This window comes from Eutrigla gurnardus (assembly GCF_963514095.1).
Source record: "Eutrigla gurnardus genome assembly, chromosome: 18".
Taxonomy (NCBI): domain Eukaryota; kingdom Metazoa; phylum Chordata; class Actinopteri; order Perciformes; family Triglidae; genus Eutrigla; species Eutrigla gurnardus.
Window position 1 is genome coordinate 1,103,833 of NC_139929.1, and position 15,041 is coordinate 1,118,873.

Sequence of the window (15,041 nt, forward strand, 5' to 3'; positions counted from 1 at the left end):
AGAAAGAAAGAAAAAATCGTTCATAGCTTTATCACAAACTATGTGCATGTTAGCAAGTAGCATCAGGGTTTTCAGCGAATCCTCCCCACTCTGAGGGGTGAAAGGTCACTCACCACCAGGTTCCCGATGACCATGACCAGCATGAAGACTAGGATGCAGAGCGGCTGACCCGCCACCTTCATGCAGTCCCACATGGTCTCGATCCACTCGCCGCAGAGCACCCTGAAGACGATGAGGAAGGAGTGGAAGAAGTCCTTCATGTGCCAGCGAGGGAGAGCGCAGTCCTTCGAGATCTTACAGACGCAGTCCTGCAGGGCGGAGGCAACACGGACCCACCATTACTGATCCGGAAGGTCGACGCACGACAAAATGAGACGGAACAAGATGTAACAAGACGAAAACAGCGGAAACATGATGAAAACGAGACAAAAACATGATGAAACGAGATGAAACGAGATGTGACGAGACAAAACAAGATGTAACGAGACAAAAATGAGATGAAAACGAGATGTAGCGGGACAAAACAAGATGGAACGAGACAAACACATGACAAAAAGAGATGAAAACAAGACGAAAACTACATTAAAATGAGAGGAAACTAGATGAAAACAAGATGAGAAAACGAGATGAAACTAGGTGAAAACGAAATTAAATTAGATGAAAACGAGATTAAAAGGTGAAAAGAGATGAGAAAACGAGATGAAAAGAGGACTTTCACCCAGGAAACGGCTGTTAGTGTCAGGTGATGAAGCGACTCTGGCGAGGAACGCACTGCGTCGTAGTTTGAAGCTTGATGCTTTGGCGTGAAAGCGTGTTGGAATACTGCATGTCGAGGGCTTTTATTGTGAAAAGTAATAAAAAGGAAGGAGTGGCTCTGGTCTGTGTTTCCTAAATGTTGGAGCTAATGAACTATTCCGCACAACGTTGATTGGTTGATGCACGAAAAACGGACCACAGAAAATACATACTTTTTGGTGGTTTAGAGGTCAGAGGTCGGAGGCGTTACCTGGTAGTTTTTCCCAAACAGCTGCATGCCGACCACGGCGAAGATGAAGACGATGATGGCGAGGACGAGCGTCAGGTTGCCCAGAGCGCCCATGGAGTTGCCGATGATCTTGATGAGCGTGTTGAGGGTCGGCCACGAGCGGGCGAGCTTGAACACACGGAGCTGGAGGCGGAGAGAGAGAGAGACGGGATTTCAGAATAAGAGCTCGCCTTAAAACCAGCCTTTACTGATGTGACGTCTGTGATGATCTTTGAGCAAACGGACACAAACAAAAACCCTTTATTTAATAATTCCATTTTACTTTACTACGTAAGGAATCATGTATTCTCAGAGTCTATTTCATTTTACAGTTTGAACAAAGTTGATTTATTTATCATCGTAGCTCTACAACGTTTTCAGTTAATTGTGAGAGAAAACCATCGACACACAGATGTGAAACAAGATTGTAATGTTGTGAACATTAAGACGAGAGCGAGAAAGAAAATGAGGAAGACGAAGACGAACGGACAGAAGAAGAGAAGCAAATCTGTTTCCTGCAGCCGGAGGGACGAAGAGCAGACACACACGTGTGTGTGTGTGTGTGTGTGTGTGTGTGTGTGTCCTCGTCAGTGCAGTCAAGTCGACTACGGCTGAACTTGACAAGTTTTGAGTGACATCAGCTCATCAGCAGCCAATCAGAGCGTCGTCCTCACGTTGATTAAATCCATCGGTGCTTCATCCGTCAGTCTGCCGGTTCAAACTGGTTTTATTTCTCTGTGATGTCAACGTTTCGTTTGTTATCGTCTCCACTGTGAAATCTCAACATTTAATTTACTGTGAAACAACCAGCGAGTTTGTCTGTGATTATATTTAGTTTATTTACCATTTACTTATTTAATATACTTGCTTGTTGTCCTCTTTTACTGTTAAAATAATAAGAGATATTCAGATGTTTAAATACAGTAAATGGAGGACTACTACAGTACAAATACATGTAGCATCAACATATTCTTTATGTACCGAAGACAAAACGTATTCCTTTCATACAAGAATACAATATATATTATATTATTGTTTAGAATTATTGACATGCAAACTAGCTTATGATGTCATTTAGCCGCTTTCCATCGAAAACCATTAAAAACTAGCAGATTTACTTCCATCATGATTAAAGAACGACTACTGTTCAGTACGATAACACCACTGTAGGGAAACACGGAGCTGAGAGAGGGCGGCAATAATCCCAAAAAATACAATTTGAAGACAATTTGTCCTCGTATAAATAAAAGTAACAATAAGCATCAACATCATCACCTTAACGAGGCGCTGTCCCATTCATTCATGGGACGTTAGCTAGCATCAATGCTGGATGTTAGCATCGTGATAAACTCGCAAATTTGAGACTTTTTTTCTCTGAATATTGCCCCCCTCTCCCGGCTCCGTTATGTACGTGAACGGGAGTTTTCACGTGAAATCGGTGAGTTACCAGTCTGAAGGAGCGCAGCACGCTGAGGCCCTCCACGTCCGACAGGCCGAGCTCCATGAGGCTGAGGCACACGATGATGCTGTCGAAGATGTTCCAGCCCGTCTGGAAGTAGTAGTACGGGTCCAGGGCCACGATCTTCAGCAGCATCTCAGCCGTGAAGATTCCCGAGAACACCTGAACGCACCGCCATGAAGGAGACACACAAACAAACATGGAGGACAACAACATCATCTCATCATTATTTATTATCTGAATTATAATGAAGACATGAAACATCTGGTCAAAGTGATGAAGAGTGGACAGACAGGAAGGGACCAGAGACAGTCAGACAGACAGGAAGAGACCAGAGACAGACAGGAAGGGACACAGAGACAGTCAGTCAGACAGGAAGGGACACAGACAGTCAGACAGACAGGAAGAGACACAGACAGTCAGACAGGAAGGGACACAGACAGTCAGTCAGACAGGAAGAGACACAGACAGTCAGTCAGACAGGAAGGGACACAGACAGTCAGTCAGACAGGAAGAGACACAGACAGTCAGTCAGTCAGGAAGGGACACAGACAGTCAGACAGACAGGAAGGGACACAGACAGTCAGACAGACAGGAAGAGACACAGACAGTCAGACAGGAAGGGACACAGACAGTCAGACAGGAAGGGACACAGACAGTCAGACAGACAGGAAGGGACACAGACAGTCAGACAGACAGGAAGGGACACAGACAGTCAGACAGACAGGAAGAGACACAGACAGTCAGACAGGAAGGGACACAGACAGTCAGTCAGACAGGAAGAGACACAGACAGTCAGACAGGAAGGGACACAGACAGTCAGTCACAGGAAGGGACACAGACAGTCAGACAGGAAGGGACACAGACAGTCAGACAGACAGACAGGAAGGGACACAGACAGTCAGACAGGAAGGGACACAGACAGTCAGTCAGACAGGCAGGGACACAGACAGTCAGTCAGACAGGAAGGGACACGGACAGTCAGATAGACAGGAAGGGACACGGAGACAGTCAGATAGACAGACAGGAAGGGACACAGACAGCCAGGTGAGGACGCATGCAAAGAGCTGCATGAAGGGCAGAGTTAGCCAAAGGATAGGACATTTCAGACTGGGTTAGGTTCACACACACACACACACACACACACACACACACACACACACACACACACACACACACACACACACAATCACACACACACAATCACACACACACACACACACGTCGCCTCCAATAACTCCAGCTGAAGTACAGAAGTTCTTTAAAAGCCGACACGTGTTGAGCATCAAAGAGACGCTCCAGCTCGCGTTAGCATCAGAGCTAGGCTACGCTAACACAGTAAACAAGAACCCGACCCAGGACTTGACTCCTCTGCTCTCTGTTTGTATAGAAGTCTATGAGAAAATGGTCCTACTTCTCTCTGCTGGCCACCAGGGGGCGACTCCTCTCTGGTTGTATAGAAGTCTATGAGAAAATGGTCCTACTTCTCTCTGCTGGCCACCAGGGGGCGACTCCTCTCTGGTTGTATAGAAGTCTATGAGAAAATGGTCCTACTTCTCTCTGCTGGCCACCAGGGGGCGACTCCTCTCTGGTTGTATAGAAGTCTATGAGAAAATGGTCCACCAGACCAGAAAGCAGGGGATGCTTTAGGGGGCGGGGCTACCTGCTGATTGACAGGTCTAGCTACTGTGGTTGGTATTAATCAGGTTCCTCCTGATTTGGTGATTTTCATTTCCAACCTTCTCTCGGCCGTTTGCTTGATCCTTTAAGCCTCTCTCTCTCTCTCTCTCTCTCTCTCTCTCTCTCTCTCTGCAGACCTTAGCTCGCCCAGGGTTTCGCCTCGCTCTGCTTTACATCACGTGTGCGTCCGTGTGTGTGTTAGTTGAGTGTGTATTCATGTGTGTTTCCTTGCAGCAGCAGCTCTCCCTGCTTGTTGTTCCAGAAAGAAGGGGATCCTCGATGTGACACGGCTACGTGACACACGTGTGTGTGTGTGTGTGTGTGTGTGTGTGTGTGTGTGTGTGTGAGTGTGTGTGTGCAAGTTTCCCAAATAACTTGACTTGACTGGTTTAACGGTGTGACTGACTGCACACAATCAGACTCACACAACAATCCTGCCACCATCACTGACACCAGGAGAGCCTCTCTCTCTCTCTGTGTCTCTCTCCCCCCCCCCACCCTTTCTCTCTCTCTGAGGACGTGCGACCACCAACAGGGTTTGTGAGGACACGACTTTGTTGCCTCTCGGACTGTTTTCATGGAAGCAAAGTCTCTGATTCACTGACGGAAGGGATGAAAAACTACTCTGACCAGCAAGTCCAGTGTGTGTGTGTGTGTGTGAGAGTGTGTGTGTGTGTGTGTGTGTGTGTGTGAGTGTGTGTGCTGCTGGCTCACCAACAGGGGATGTCGACATCAGCACTCGTTAATAACACTAACATCAGCAGAGAGCGGATGACACGGACACACGTGTCTCTCTCTCTCTCTCTCACACACACACACACACACACACACACACACACACACACACACACACACACACACGATTAGTGTACTTTATTAATCCAAAATTGCGTTACAGCAGTTGTAAAAAAAACCCAGTATATATAAACTGTGTATGATATAACATAATAATATTAATATTCTTTCATTTTGAATACATTAAATCAAATTTAAATAAATCCATCCATCAATTTTCTACTGCTTATCCTGTATTCAGGGTCCCGGGATCATTTAAATAAATCATAAATAAAAAGTAAATCTTTATAACATTTCAAAGCATTCACGTTTTCAGGGTGTATTAATCTAAATGAATCACTGCGTTCAGGCTTCTCCTCAGAAAACGCATGTAAGTCAATGTGTTTTAGCGTTCCTGCCCTCGTGCCCCTGAGCAAGGGCAGCAGCGTGCCGACCAAATGATCTAACAGTTCCAGCAGCAAGCGCTTCAGTGAGCAGCTTGATGAAGAGTCCTCCTCATCCTCTCCGTCTGCACAAAGGAACTTCATCATCCCGAGACTAACGAGACTAACGAGACTAACGAGACCAGGATCCTGTCAGACCTGCATTCAAGGGGGCCGCAAGGTCCCCAAGTCCTCCAGAGGAGACCTGGGGAGTCCGGGATGGGACACTTGGACCCTGACTTAAGCCCCGCCCCTTTCTGCTGCTACCACAGAGCCCACGCCGTTAGCTCATGTTGGGACGAACCAAAGTGCCGACAGAAGGGGGAACTACGTGTTCGGGTTAGTCAGACAACGACATCGTGGTTTGGCTTAAAATGATACGACGGCGTACTGTAGAGAAAAAAAACGGAGCCGAGAGAGGGGGCAGTACTCGGAGAAAAAAAAGGGTTTATTACGATATTATTGTTCTAATGAATCATCCCAACGTGTGACATCACCTCGTTAACCTCGTTAAGATCATTAGGGTGATGATGTTGATGCTTATTGTTGCTTTTATTCATATGAAGACAAATCGTCATCTTATGGGTGTTTATTGATCGGGGTGGTTGCGCTAAGATGCTAGCAGTAGCTTTCACTTGTTGTCATAGCAACAGTTAGCGGAACCTAGCCACTTCTTTTTATCGGCTATATGTATTTATAAAGAGTTTTGTTTTTCTTTCTTCAGTGGCTTTAATACGCCATCGTAAAATAACTACGACATTTATACAAAACAAAACCAAAAAAACACAAGAAAAGTACTTGGTTATGATTAGGCAACCGAACTACACACGGACACTGACATCGGCCTCCGGGGTGAAAGTCCTGTGGGTTTTGGACCAGTCCACAACCAGGACCTGCTCCCTACGCGGACCTCCAGGGACTCGTTTGAAAGTAAGTTGCGATATGTTGAGAGCAACATGTAATACACGACAAAATACTTTTGCTTTGACACGTAATTCACAAGTGTTTTCCTTATTTTTATCATTTAAATATTTGTTATCGGACAAACTTCCTCCAGCAGGAGGATCGCACCGTCTCTGAACCTCCGTCTACATAAATGGATCCTAATGGATCTGGTCTTTCCCGCTCCACTATTAGCGTTGTTAAAGTTCACTCTGGTGGAGGTCGTGCTTTTAGCACGCGGCGTCTCCGCAGATAAAAGCCCACGCTAAATGGTACGCGGCCTTTAGATCTTAAAATCTACACGTGAAAAAAAAACCTGGAGCGCAACGGCAACAACAACAGAGCCAACGCATTAGTGAACATTGATTCTGTCGGCACGGCGATGCCCCGACATGATCCACTACACACACACACACACACACGGCCTTATATAACACACACACACACACACAGTCCGGCACAAAGGCCAGTTAAATGCTATGTAAACATCTGTGAGGATCAGAGGAATTATCCCAGAACGCATTGTCTCCGGACCGCCGTGACTCAGCCATTTATCTGAGACCTGAACCGGAAACCATGGTGGTTCCTCCAACTTCTCCAAAGTCACATTCAAGCACTTTCCAAGCATTTCCAGGTGCATTTCCATGCTTTTCCAGCCCCTTCCATCAATGGTCATTTTTCATGCAGAAATGTCACAAAATGCTGTTTTCAGTCCCTTAAATATGGAGATCTTCTTTTCTCTGTTCTATCATAGATGTCATCACATAGAACACACATTTCAAGACCTTTAGTCTAAATCCAAGCACTTTTCAAGGACTTCCATGATTATTACTCCACTACTAGAGGAACTTAATTTAACAACTTAATGTGTCATCCACAGACTCTGATCAACGTAGGAAACAACATTAATATCAGCATGATCGACAACTTTGTTCAGATCATCTTTTATTAGCACGCTAACTAGCTACCTAGCCAATTAACCAGTGAGCTGTGACATCATCTTTGTCACCACAATGGCTAAAAACACTGTCATCTATCGTACGAGTCACATGACAACCGCTCAAGTCTATTTCTACGGTTAAAATATTAAAATGTAAGGTTAGATAAAATGTGAGGAAAGACGACATCATAGAAAAGGCTCTCACGGCGGCCCACCGCGAGGCCCCAAGCCAGGGATTGAACACCGCCGCCGCCATCTCTATTTAACTATATAACCGTATTACCATTTCCTGCCCCGAACAGCTGCCTGCAGCCTGAACCGAGGAGACCTGACACGGCTGGACAGGTACAAGTGTGTGTGTGTGTGTGTGTGTGTGTGAGCAGGTGTGATCAACATGGTGATTTTTTGCCCGCCAGCCTTTCACACCTCAGGTGAACCAATTACCATATTGCATCAACCTATCAGCTGCTGTCAGCCCCCGGCACACCTGCAGGGTCCGACGGCGGAGTTAGTCACGGCGCTGTAAAGCCACCTGACCCGCTTCTGTCAGCTCCGATCCCCCAAACGCACCTCCAGACACACACACACACACACACACACACACACACACACACACACACACACACACACACACACACAAACAAAGAAACAAAGAAAGTTCTGTTTTTGAACCCCGAGGTTTTAAAATCGTACTAAAAAAGGATGGTAAACTCTAACACCCTGAAGGTAAACAGCCAGCGAGCAGCTTCATGCTAACACATCAATCACATGTCTGTGGATGAAGGTCATGTGGTGCAGATGAAGAGGGGGCGGGGCTTAAAGTCAAGGCCGACCTGATTTTAAAATCGATGCTAACAGACGACCGTTCGTCCAGGATGTGCAGCTGTCACAAAGACCAGATCTAGTTCTGATCCCTGATCTGGGTTTCAGGTTTGTATTTATTTCCATGTTGCAGAGTCACCACTCGTCTTCCATACGGACAACTTTCATTGTCATGGTTTCATCAGGAGAATGATTAAAGGGCAATGTTGACTCTCAATAGATATCATCCACCCATTCATCCCTACGTCTATTCTTCTATATTCCCTCCACCTCTCTCCCTCCATCATCCTACCCTCCACCATCCACCCCTCCATCCATCCCTCCATCCACCCCTCCATCATCCAACCCTCCATCATCCAACCCTCCATCATCCATACCTCCATCCACCCCTCCATCCACCCCTCCATCCACCCCTCCAACATCCATACCTCCATCGTCTATTCTTCTATCCTCCCTCCACCTCTCTCCCTCCATCATCCTACCCTCCACCATCCACCCCTCCATCCACCCCTCCATCATCCTACCCTCCACCATCCAACCCTCCATCATCCATACCTCCATCCACCCCTCCATCCACCCCTCCATCCATCCCTCCATCCACCCCTCCAACATCCATACCTCCATCGTCTATTCTTCTATCCTCCCTCCACCTCTCTCCCTCCATCATCCTACCCTCCACCATCCACCCCTCCACCATCCTACCCTCCATCATCCATCCCTCCATCCACCCCTCCAACATCCATACCTCCATCCACCCCTCCACCATCCACCCCTCCATCCATCCCTCCATCCACCCCTCCAACATCCATACCTCCATCGTCTATTCTTCTATCCTCCCTCCACCTCTCTCCCTCCATCATCCTACCCTCCACCATCCACCCCTCCATCCACCCCTCCATCATCCTACCCTCCACCATCCAACCCTCCATCATCCATACCTCCATCCACCCCTCCATCCACCCCTCCATCCATCCCTCCATCATCCTACCCTCCACCATCCAACCCTCCATCATCCACCCCTCCATCATCCTACCCTCCACCATCCAACCCTCCATCATCCACCCCTCCATCCATCCCTCCATCATCCTACCCTCCACCATCCAACCCTCCACCATCCACCCCTCCATCCACCCCTCCATCATCCTACCCTCCACCATCCAACCCTCCATCATCCACCCCTCCATCCATCCCTCCATCATCCTACCCTCCACCATCCAACCCTCCATCATCCACCCCTCCATCCATCCCTCCATCATCCTACCCTCCATCATCCTACCCTCCACCATCCAACCCTCCATCATCCACCCCTCCATCATCCTACCCTCCACCATCCAACCCTCCATCATCCACCCCTCCATCATCCACCCCTCCATCATCCTACCCTCCACCATCCAACCCTCCATCATTCATACCTCCATCCACCCCTTCATCCATCCCTCCATCATCCATACCTCCATCATCCACCCCTCCATCCACCCCTCCATCATCCACCCCTCCATCATCCTACCCTCCACCATCCAACCCTCCATCATTCATACCTCCATCCACCCTTCATCCATCCCTCCATCATCCATCCCTCCATCATCCATCCACCCCTCCATCCATCCCTCGATCATCCATCCCTCCATCCACCCCTCCATCATACATACCTCCATCCACCCCTCCATCATCCATACCTCCATCCACCCCTCCATCATCCATACCTCCATCCACCCCTCCATCATCCATACCTCCATCCACCCCTCCATCATCCATACCTCCATCCACCCCTCCATCATCCACCCCTCCATCATCCATACCTCCATCCACCCCTCCATCATCCATACCTCCATCCACCCCTCCATCATCCACCCCTCCATCATCCATCCCTCCATCCACCCCTCCATCATCCATACCTCCATCCACCCCTCCATCATCCATCCCTCCATCCACCCCTCCATCATCCATACCTCCATCCACCCCTCCATCATCCATACCTCCATCCACCCCTCCATCATCCATACCTCCATCCACCCCTCCATCATCCACCCCTCCATCATCCACCCCTCCATCCACCCCTCCATCATCCATACCTCCATCCACCCCTCCATCATCCATACCTCCATCCACCCCTCCATCATCCATCCCTCCATCCACCCCTCCAACATCCATACCTCCATCCATCCCTCCATCATCCATCCCTCCATCATCCATACCTCCATCCACCCCTCCATCATCCATACCTCCATCCACCCCTCCATCATCCCTCTCTCCCTCCTTCCTGCCATCATCCACCCCTCCATCATCCATACCTCCATCCACCCCTCCATCATCCACCCCTCCATCATCCATCCCTCCATCCACCCCTCCATCATCCATACCTCCATCCACCCCTCTATCATCCATCCCTCCATCCATCCCTCCATCATCCACCCCTCCATCATCCATCCCTCCATCCACCCCTCCATCATCCATACCTCCATCCACCCCTCTATCATCCATCCCTCCATCCATCCCTCCATCATCCACCCCTCCATCATCCATACCTCCATCCACCCCTCCATCATCCACCCCTCCATCATCCATCCCTCCATCCACCCCTCCATCATCCATACCTCCATCCACCCCTCTATCATCCATCCCTCCATCAATCCCTCCATCATCCACCCCTCCATCATCCATCCCTCCATCCACCCCTCCATCATCCATCCCTCCATCATCCATCCCTCCATCATCCCTCTCTCCCTCCTTCCTGCCATCATCCACCCCTCCATCATCCATCCCTCCATCCACCCCTCCATCATCCATACCTCCATCCACCCCTCTATCATCCATCCCTCCATCATCCCTCTCTCCCTCCTTCCTGCCATCATCCACCCCTCCATCATCCATCCCTCCATCCACCCCTCCATCATCCATACCTCCCTCCACCCCTCCATCATCCATACCTCCATCCACCCCTCTATCATCCATCCCTCCATCCATCCCTCCATCCATCCCTCCATCATCCATCCACCCCTCCATCATCCACCCCTCCATCATCCATCCCTCCATCCACCCCTCTATCATCCATCCCTCCATCCACCCCTCCATCATCCATCCCTCCATCCATCCCTCCATCCATCCCTCCATCATCCACCCCTCCATCATCCATCCACCCCTCCATCATCCACCCCTCCATCATCCATCCCTCCATCCACCCCTCCATCATCCATACCTCCATCCACCCCTCCATCATCCATCCCTCCATCCACCCCTCCATCCATCCCCCCTTCCCCCTCCTACCAGGTTCCCGACGCTCAGCATGCCGTTGAACTCCTTCGTCATGGGGTAGTGCTCCATGGCCATGAAGAGTGTGTTGAGGACGATGCAGACGGTGATGGCCAGGTCCAGGAACGGGTCCATGACCATGATCTTCACCAGCTCCTTCAGCCGGAGCCAGCTGGGGGAGCACTCCCAGATCAGGTACCGCTGGGCGAACCCGTACCAGCAGGGGTGACACTTCTTATGGGCCTCCTCCAGCTCTGCAGCTGGACCACAAGAGGAAGAGGAGGCAAATTAGTTAGTACGACGAGGGAGGAGCAGGACAAACATCAAGGACGTCCATTAAAAAAAGGCTGTTCAGAACTCAAGACTCAAAAGTCCCGAATCCCAAGTCCCAAGTCCTGAGTCCCGAGTCCTGAGTCCTGAGTCCCGAGTCCTGAGTCGGGTTCAGGTCAGGAGAAGTTTGATGCTTTTTTAAACATAATAGAAATAATGAATGCAAGTATGTAAATCTGAATACGATGATCTGATTGGCTGTTGACATTTTTAATTGGTTAATTGAAAATATTCTTATAAATAAAACAACAATAAAAACCTGCAGTACGTTTTTAGATATCATTTATCTTTATTGCCGTCAAACTCGACGCAGCGTTACACAACGTTTATTGATTTTGTTATTAGATTCCTGACTCGAGTCCAAGTCATGTGACCTGGACTCCAAACTCCTGGCAGGAGGACGCTAATTAAAGCAGCTTTTACACTAAATGTTATTAGATTTAAGAGAAAACGCCGGCGTGAGAGAAACAACCTGTCTCACTGACAAGAACGCAGCCAGAGTGCATTATGGGCCGGAATTCATACGCTTTTATTTACGTAAATGTTATGACAAATTTACACAAATGTCTAACAGGATAAAATATTGACATAATAATAATTAGTAATAGTGATGCTCCTGATAATGCAGGTCTGGGTTCAGAATCGGAGGTTTCCACCTTCTTTATTCTTTTGCACAAACAAAAATAAAAAATTTAATTTGACTTTATGAGTTTTACAGAAAATAAAACATGAAACTATAGAACATTTATATTGTGTATTCTATAGATATGTTTTTTTAGTTATGACGTTTATTTATTGTGTTTTTACTGTTTTTTTTTTTAGCTGCTTTAACACAATAATTACACTTAAATTAAGATGAATAAAGTTCATCCATCCATCAATGATGACAGGAAGGAAGGGGGGGCTGAAGGGTGTACAGATGGACGGGGGGGGGGGGGGGGGGGGGGACAGCGGCTTTTTGTATTTCCCTCCATGATGATCTGTTCTCTAACAGCGGCGACTGCCGAAGGGAGAGACAGTGACTCAGCAGATCCAACACACACACACACACACGCTGAATTAGACGGATATGAACCCAAAAATCTGTTATATGAATATCATTACACACACACACACACACACACACACACACACACACACAGGAACAATCTCACGCTTAATGAGGGTAATGATCATAACACGCACACACACACTCTCTCTCTCTTTCATTCGGTCTCTATGTCTCTCTCCCTTTCCGAGTCTCTCGCCCAAACAAAGCTGGCGCCCCCCCTGGGGTCGGCTTGGACACACACACACACACACACACACACACACACACACACACACACACACACACACACACACACTCACATAAAAGTGTTAACAGACTGTTTGATGCAAAATTCATGGATGCACAATCACGCACACAAAGTCAACCACCCAAAAAAAGTGAAAGATACACACACACACACACACACAGAAACACACACACACACAGACACACACACTCACAGACACACAAACACACACACACACACACACACACACAGAGGCGAACAGTCGGCGAGGTTACGTCTCATGTGAATGTGAGCGATGGCGTCGGAGCGAAGCAGAACCTCATTGTTTCATGAACTTGTTTTGTTTTTAAGTGAAAAATCACTTTAATGGGAATCAAACAGACGTCGTCCTGCAGAGAACATGAATGAATCTGGGAGAGACAGACAGGAGGCAGGGAGACAGGAGGCAGAGAGACAGGAGGCAGAGAGACAGGAGGCAGAGAGACAGAGAGACAGGAGGCAGAGAGACAGGAGGCAGAGGGACAGGAGGCAGAGAGACAGGAGGCAGAGAGACAGGAGGCAGAGAGACAGAGAGACAGGAGGCAGAGAGACAGGAGGCAGAGGGACAGGAGGCCGAGAGACAGGAGGCAGAGGGACAGGAGGCCGAGAGACAGGAGGCAGAGAGACAGAGAGACAGGAGGCAGAGGGACAGGAGGCAGAGAGACAGGAGGCAGAGAGACAGGAGGCAGAGAGACAGAGAGACAGGAGGCAGAGAGACAGGAGGCAGAGAGACAGAGAGACAGAGAGACAGGAGGCAGAGAGACAGGAGGCAGAGGGACAGGAGGCCGAGAGACAGGAGGCAGAGAGACAGAGAGACAGGAGGCAGAGAGACAGGAGGCAGAGAGACAGAAGGCAGAGGGACAGGAGGCAGAGAGACAGGAGGCAGAGGGACGGGAGGCAGAGAGACGGGAGGCAGAGAGACGGGAGGCAGAGAGACAGGGGGACAGGAGGCAGAGAGACAGGAGGCAGAGAGACAGGGAGACAGGAGGCAGAGAGACGGGAGGCAGAGAGACGGGAGGCAGAGGGACGGGAGGCAGAGAGACGGGAGGCAGAGAGACGGGAGGCAGAGAGACGGGAGGCAGAGGGACGGGAGGCAGAGAGACGGGAGGCAGAGAGACGGGAGGCAGAGAGACAGGGGGACAGGAGGCAGAGAGACAGGAGGCAGAGAGACAGGGAGACAGGAGGCAGAGAGACAGGAGGCAGAGAGACAGGAGGCAGAGAGACAGGAGGCAGAGAGACAGGAGGCAGAGGGACAGGAGGCAGAGAGACAGGAGGCAGAGAGACAGGAGGCAGAGAGACAGAGAGACAGGAGGCAGAGAGACGGGAGGCAGAGAGACAGGAGGCAGAGAGACAGAGAGACAGGAGGCAGAGAGACAGGAGGCAGAGAGACGGGAGGCAGAGAGACAGGAGGCAGAGAGACGGGAGGCAGAGAGACAGGAGGCAGAGAGACAGAGAGACAGGAGGCAGAGAGACAGGAGGCAGAGAGACGGGAGGCAGAGAGACAGGAGGCAGAGAGACGGGAGGCAGAGAGGGCGACCGGATGAATCGATGTGCGTTTCGTGTCGTTGCGTTCCGAGTGCAGTTTTTTTTTGTCTTACAGCATGTGAGGTCACAGCATCGGTATCGTTGCCATGGTGATTTAAACTGCTGACCAACATACATGTTTGGAGCGTCCCTGTACACCTGCCAGCCAATCAGGAGCGAGTATTTAATAACCATGTTATAGAGACTTTGTTTCGGAACAGAAACATGTTGGGCAACGGAGAGAGGCCGGTATTTATTTTGATCCCGTCTGTTCCGAGCTCGTTGTTTCTTTAAACCGGTGCTGCCGTTGCCGCTCACCTTCCAAGGCGTCGGTGAGGTAGCTGGCGGCGCTGAGCGTCCTCCCCCGCCGCTCCGAACCCTGCGTGGACGACGGCCGAGGCAGCAGCATCGTACTGAGCTCCGTGGAGGACGTGGGGACCTGAGGGACGGACGGAGACGTCTTTAAGTTCTCTTGTTTACAATCACACACACACACACACACACACACACACACACAGAGGACACAAACGCTGTAAAA

General features: G+C 49.4%; 1 protein-coding gene across 1 annotated transcript in view; it reads right to left on the reverse strand.

Annotated features, from left to right (window-relative positions):
- Nucleotides 1–15,041, reverse strand: part of LOC311029039 (sodium channel protein type 5 subunit alpha-like) — a 92,098-nt gene that overhangs the window by 35,554 nt on the left and 41,503 nt on the right. The window contains exons 14-18 of the mRNA XM_084033904.1: nucleotides 14,822–14,942; nucleotides 11,349–11,593; nucleotides 2,472–2,645; nucleotides 1,007–1,168; nucleotides 114–308 (exon numbers count right to left, since the gene is read on the reverse strand). Coding sequence (XP_083890030.1) covers nucleotides 114–308; nucleotides 1,007–1,168; nucleotides 2,472–2,645; nucleotides 11,349–11,593; nucleotides 14,822–14,942 — 897 coding nt within the window. The remainder of the gene's footprint in view (nucleotides 1–113; nucleotides 309–1,006; nucleotides 1,169–2,471; nucleotides 2,646–11,348; nucleotides 11,594–14,821; nucleotides 14,943–15,041) is intronic.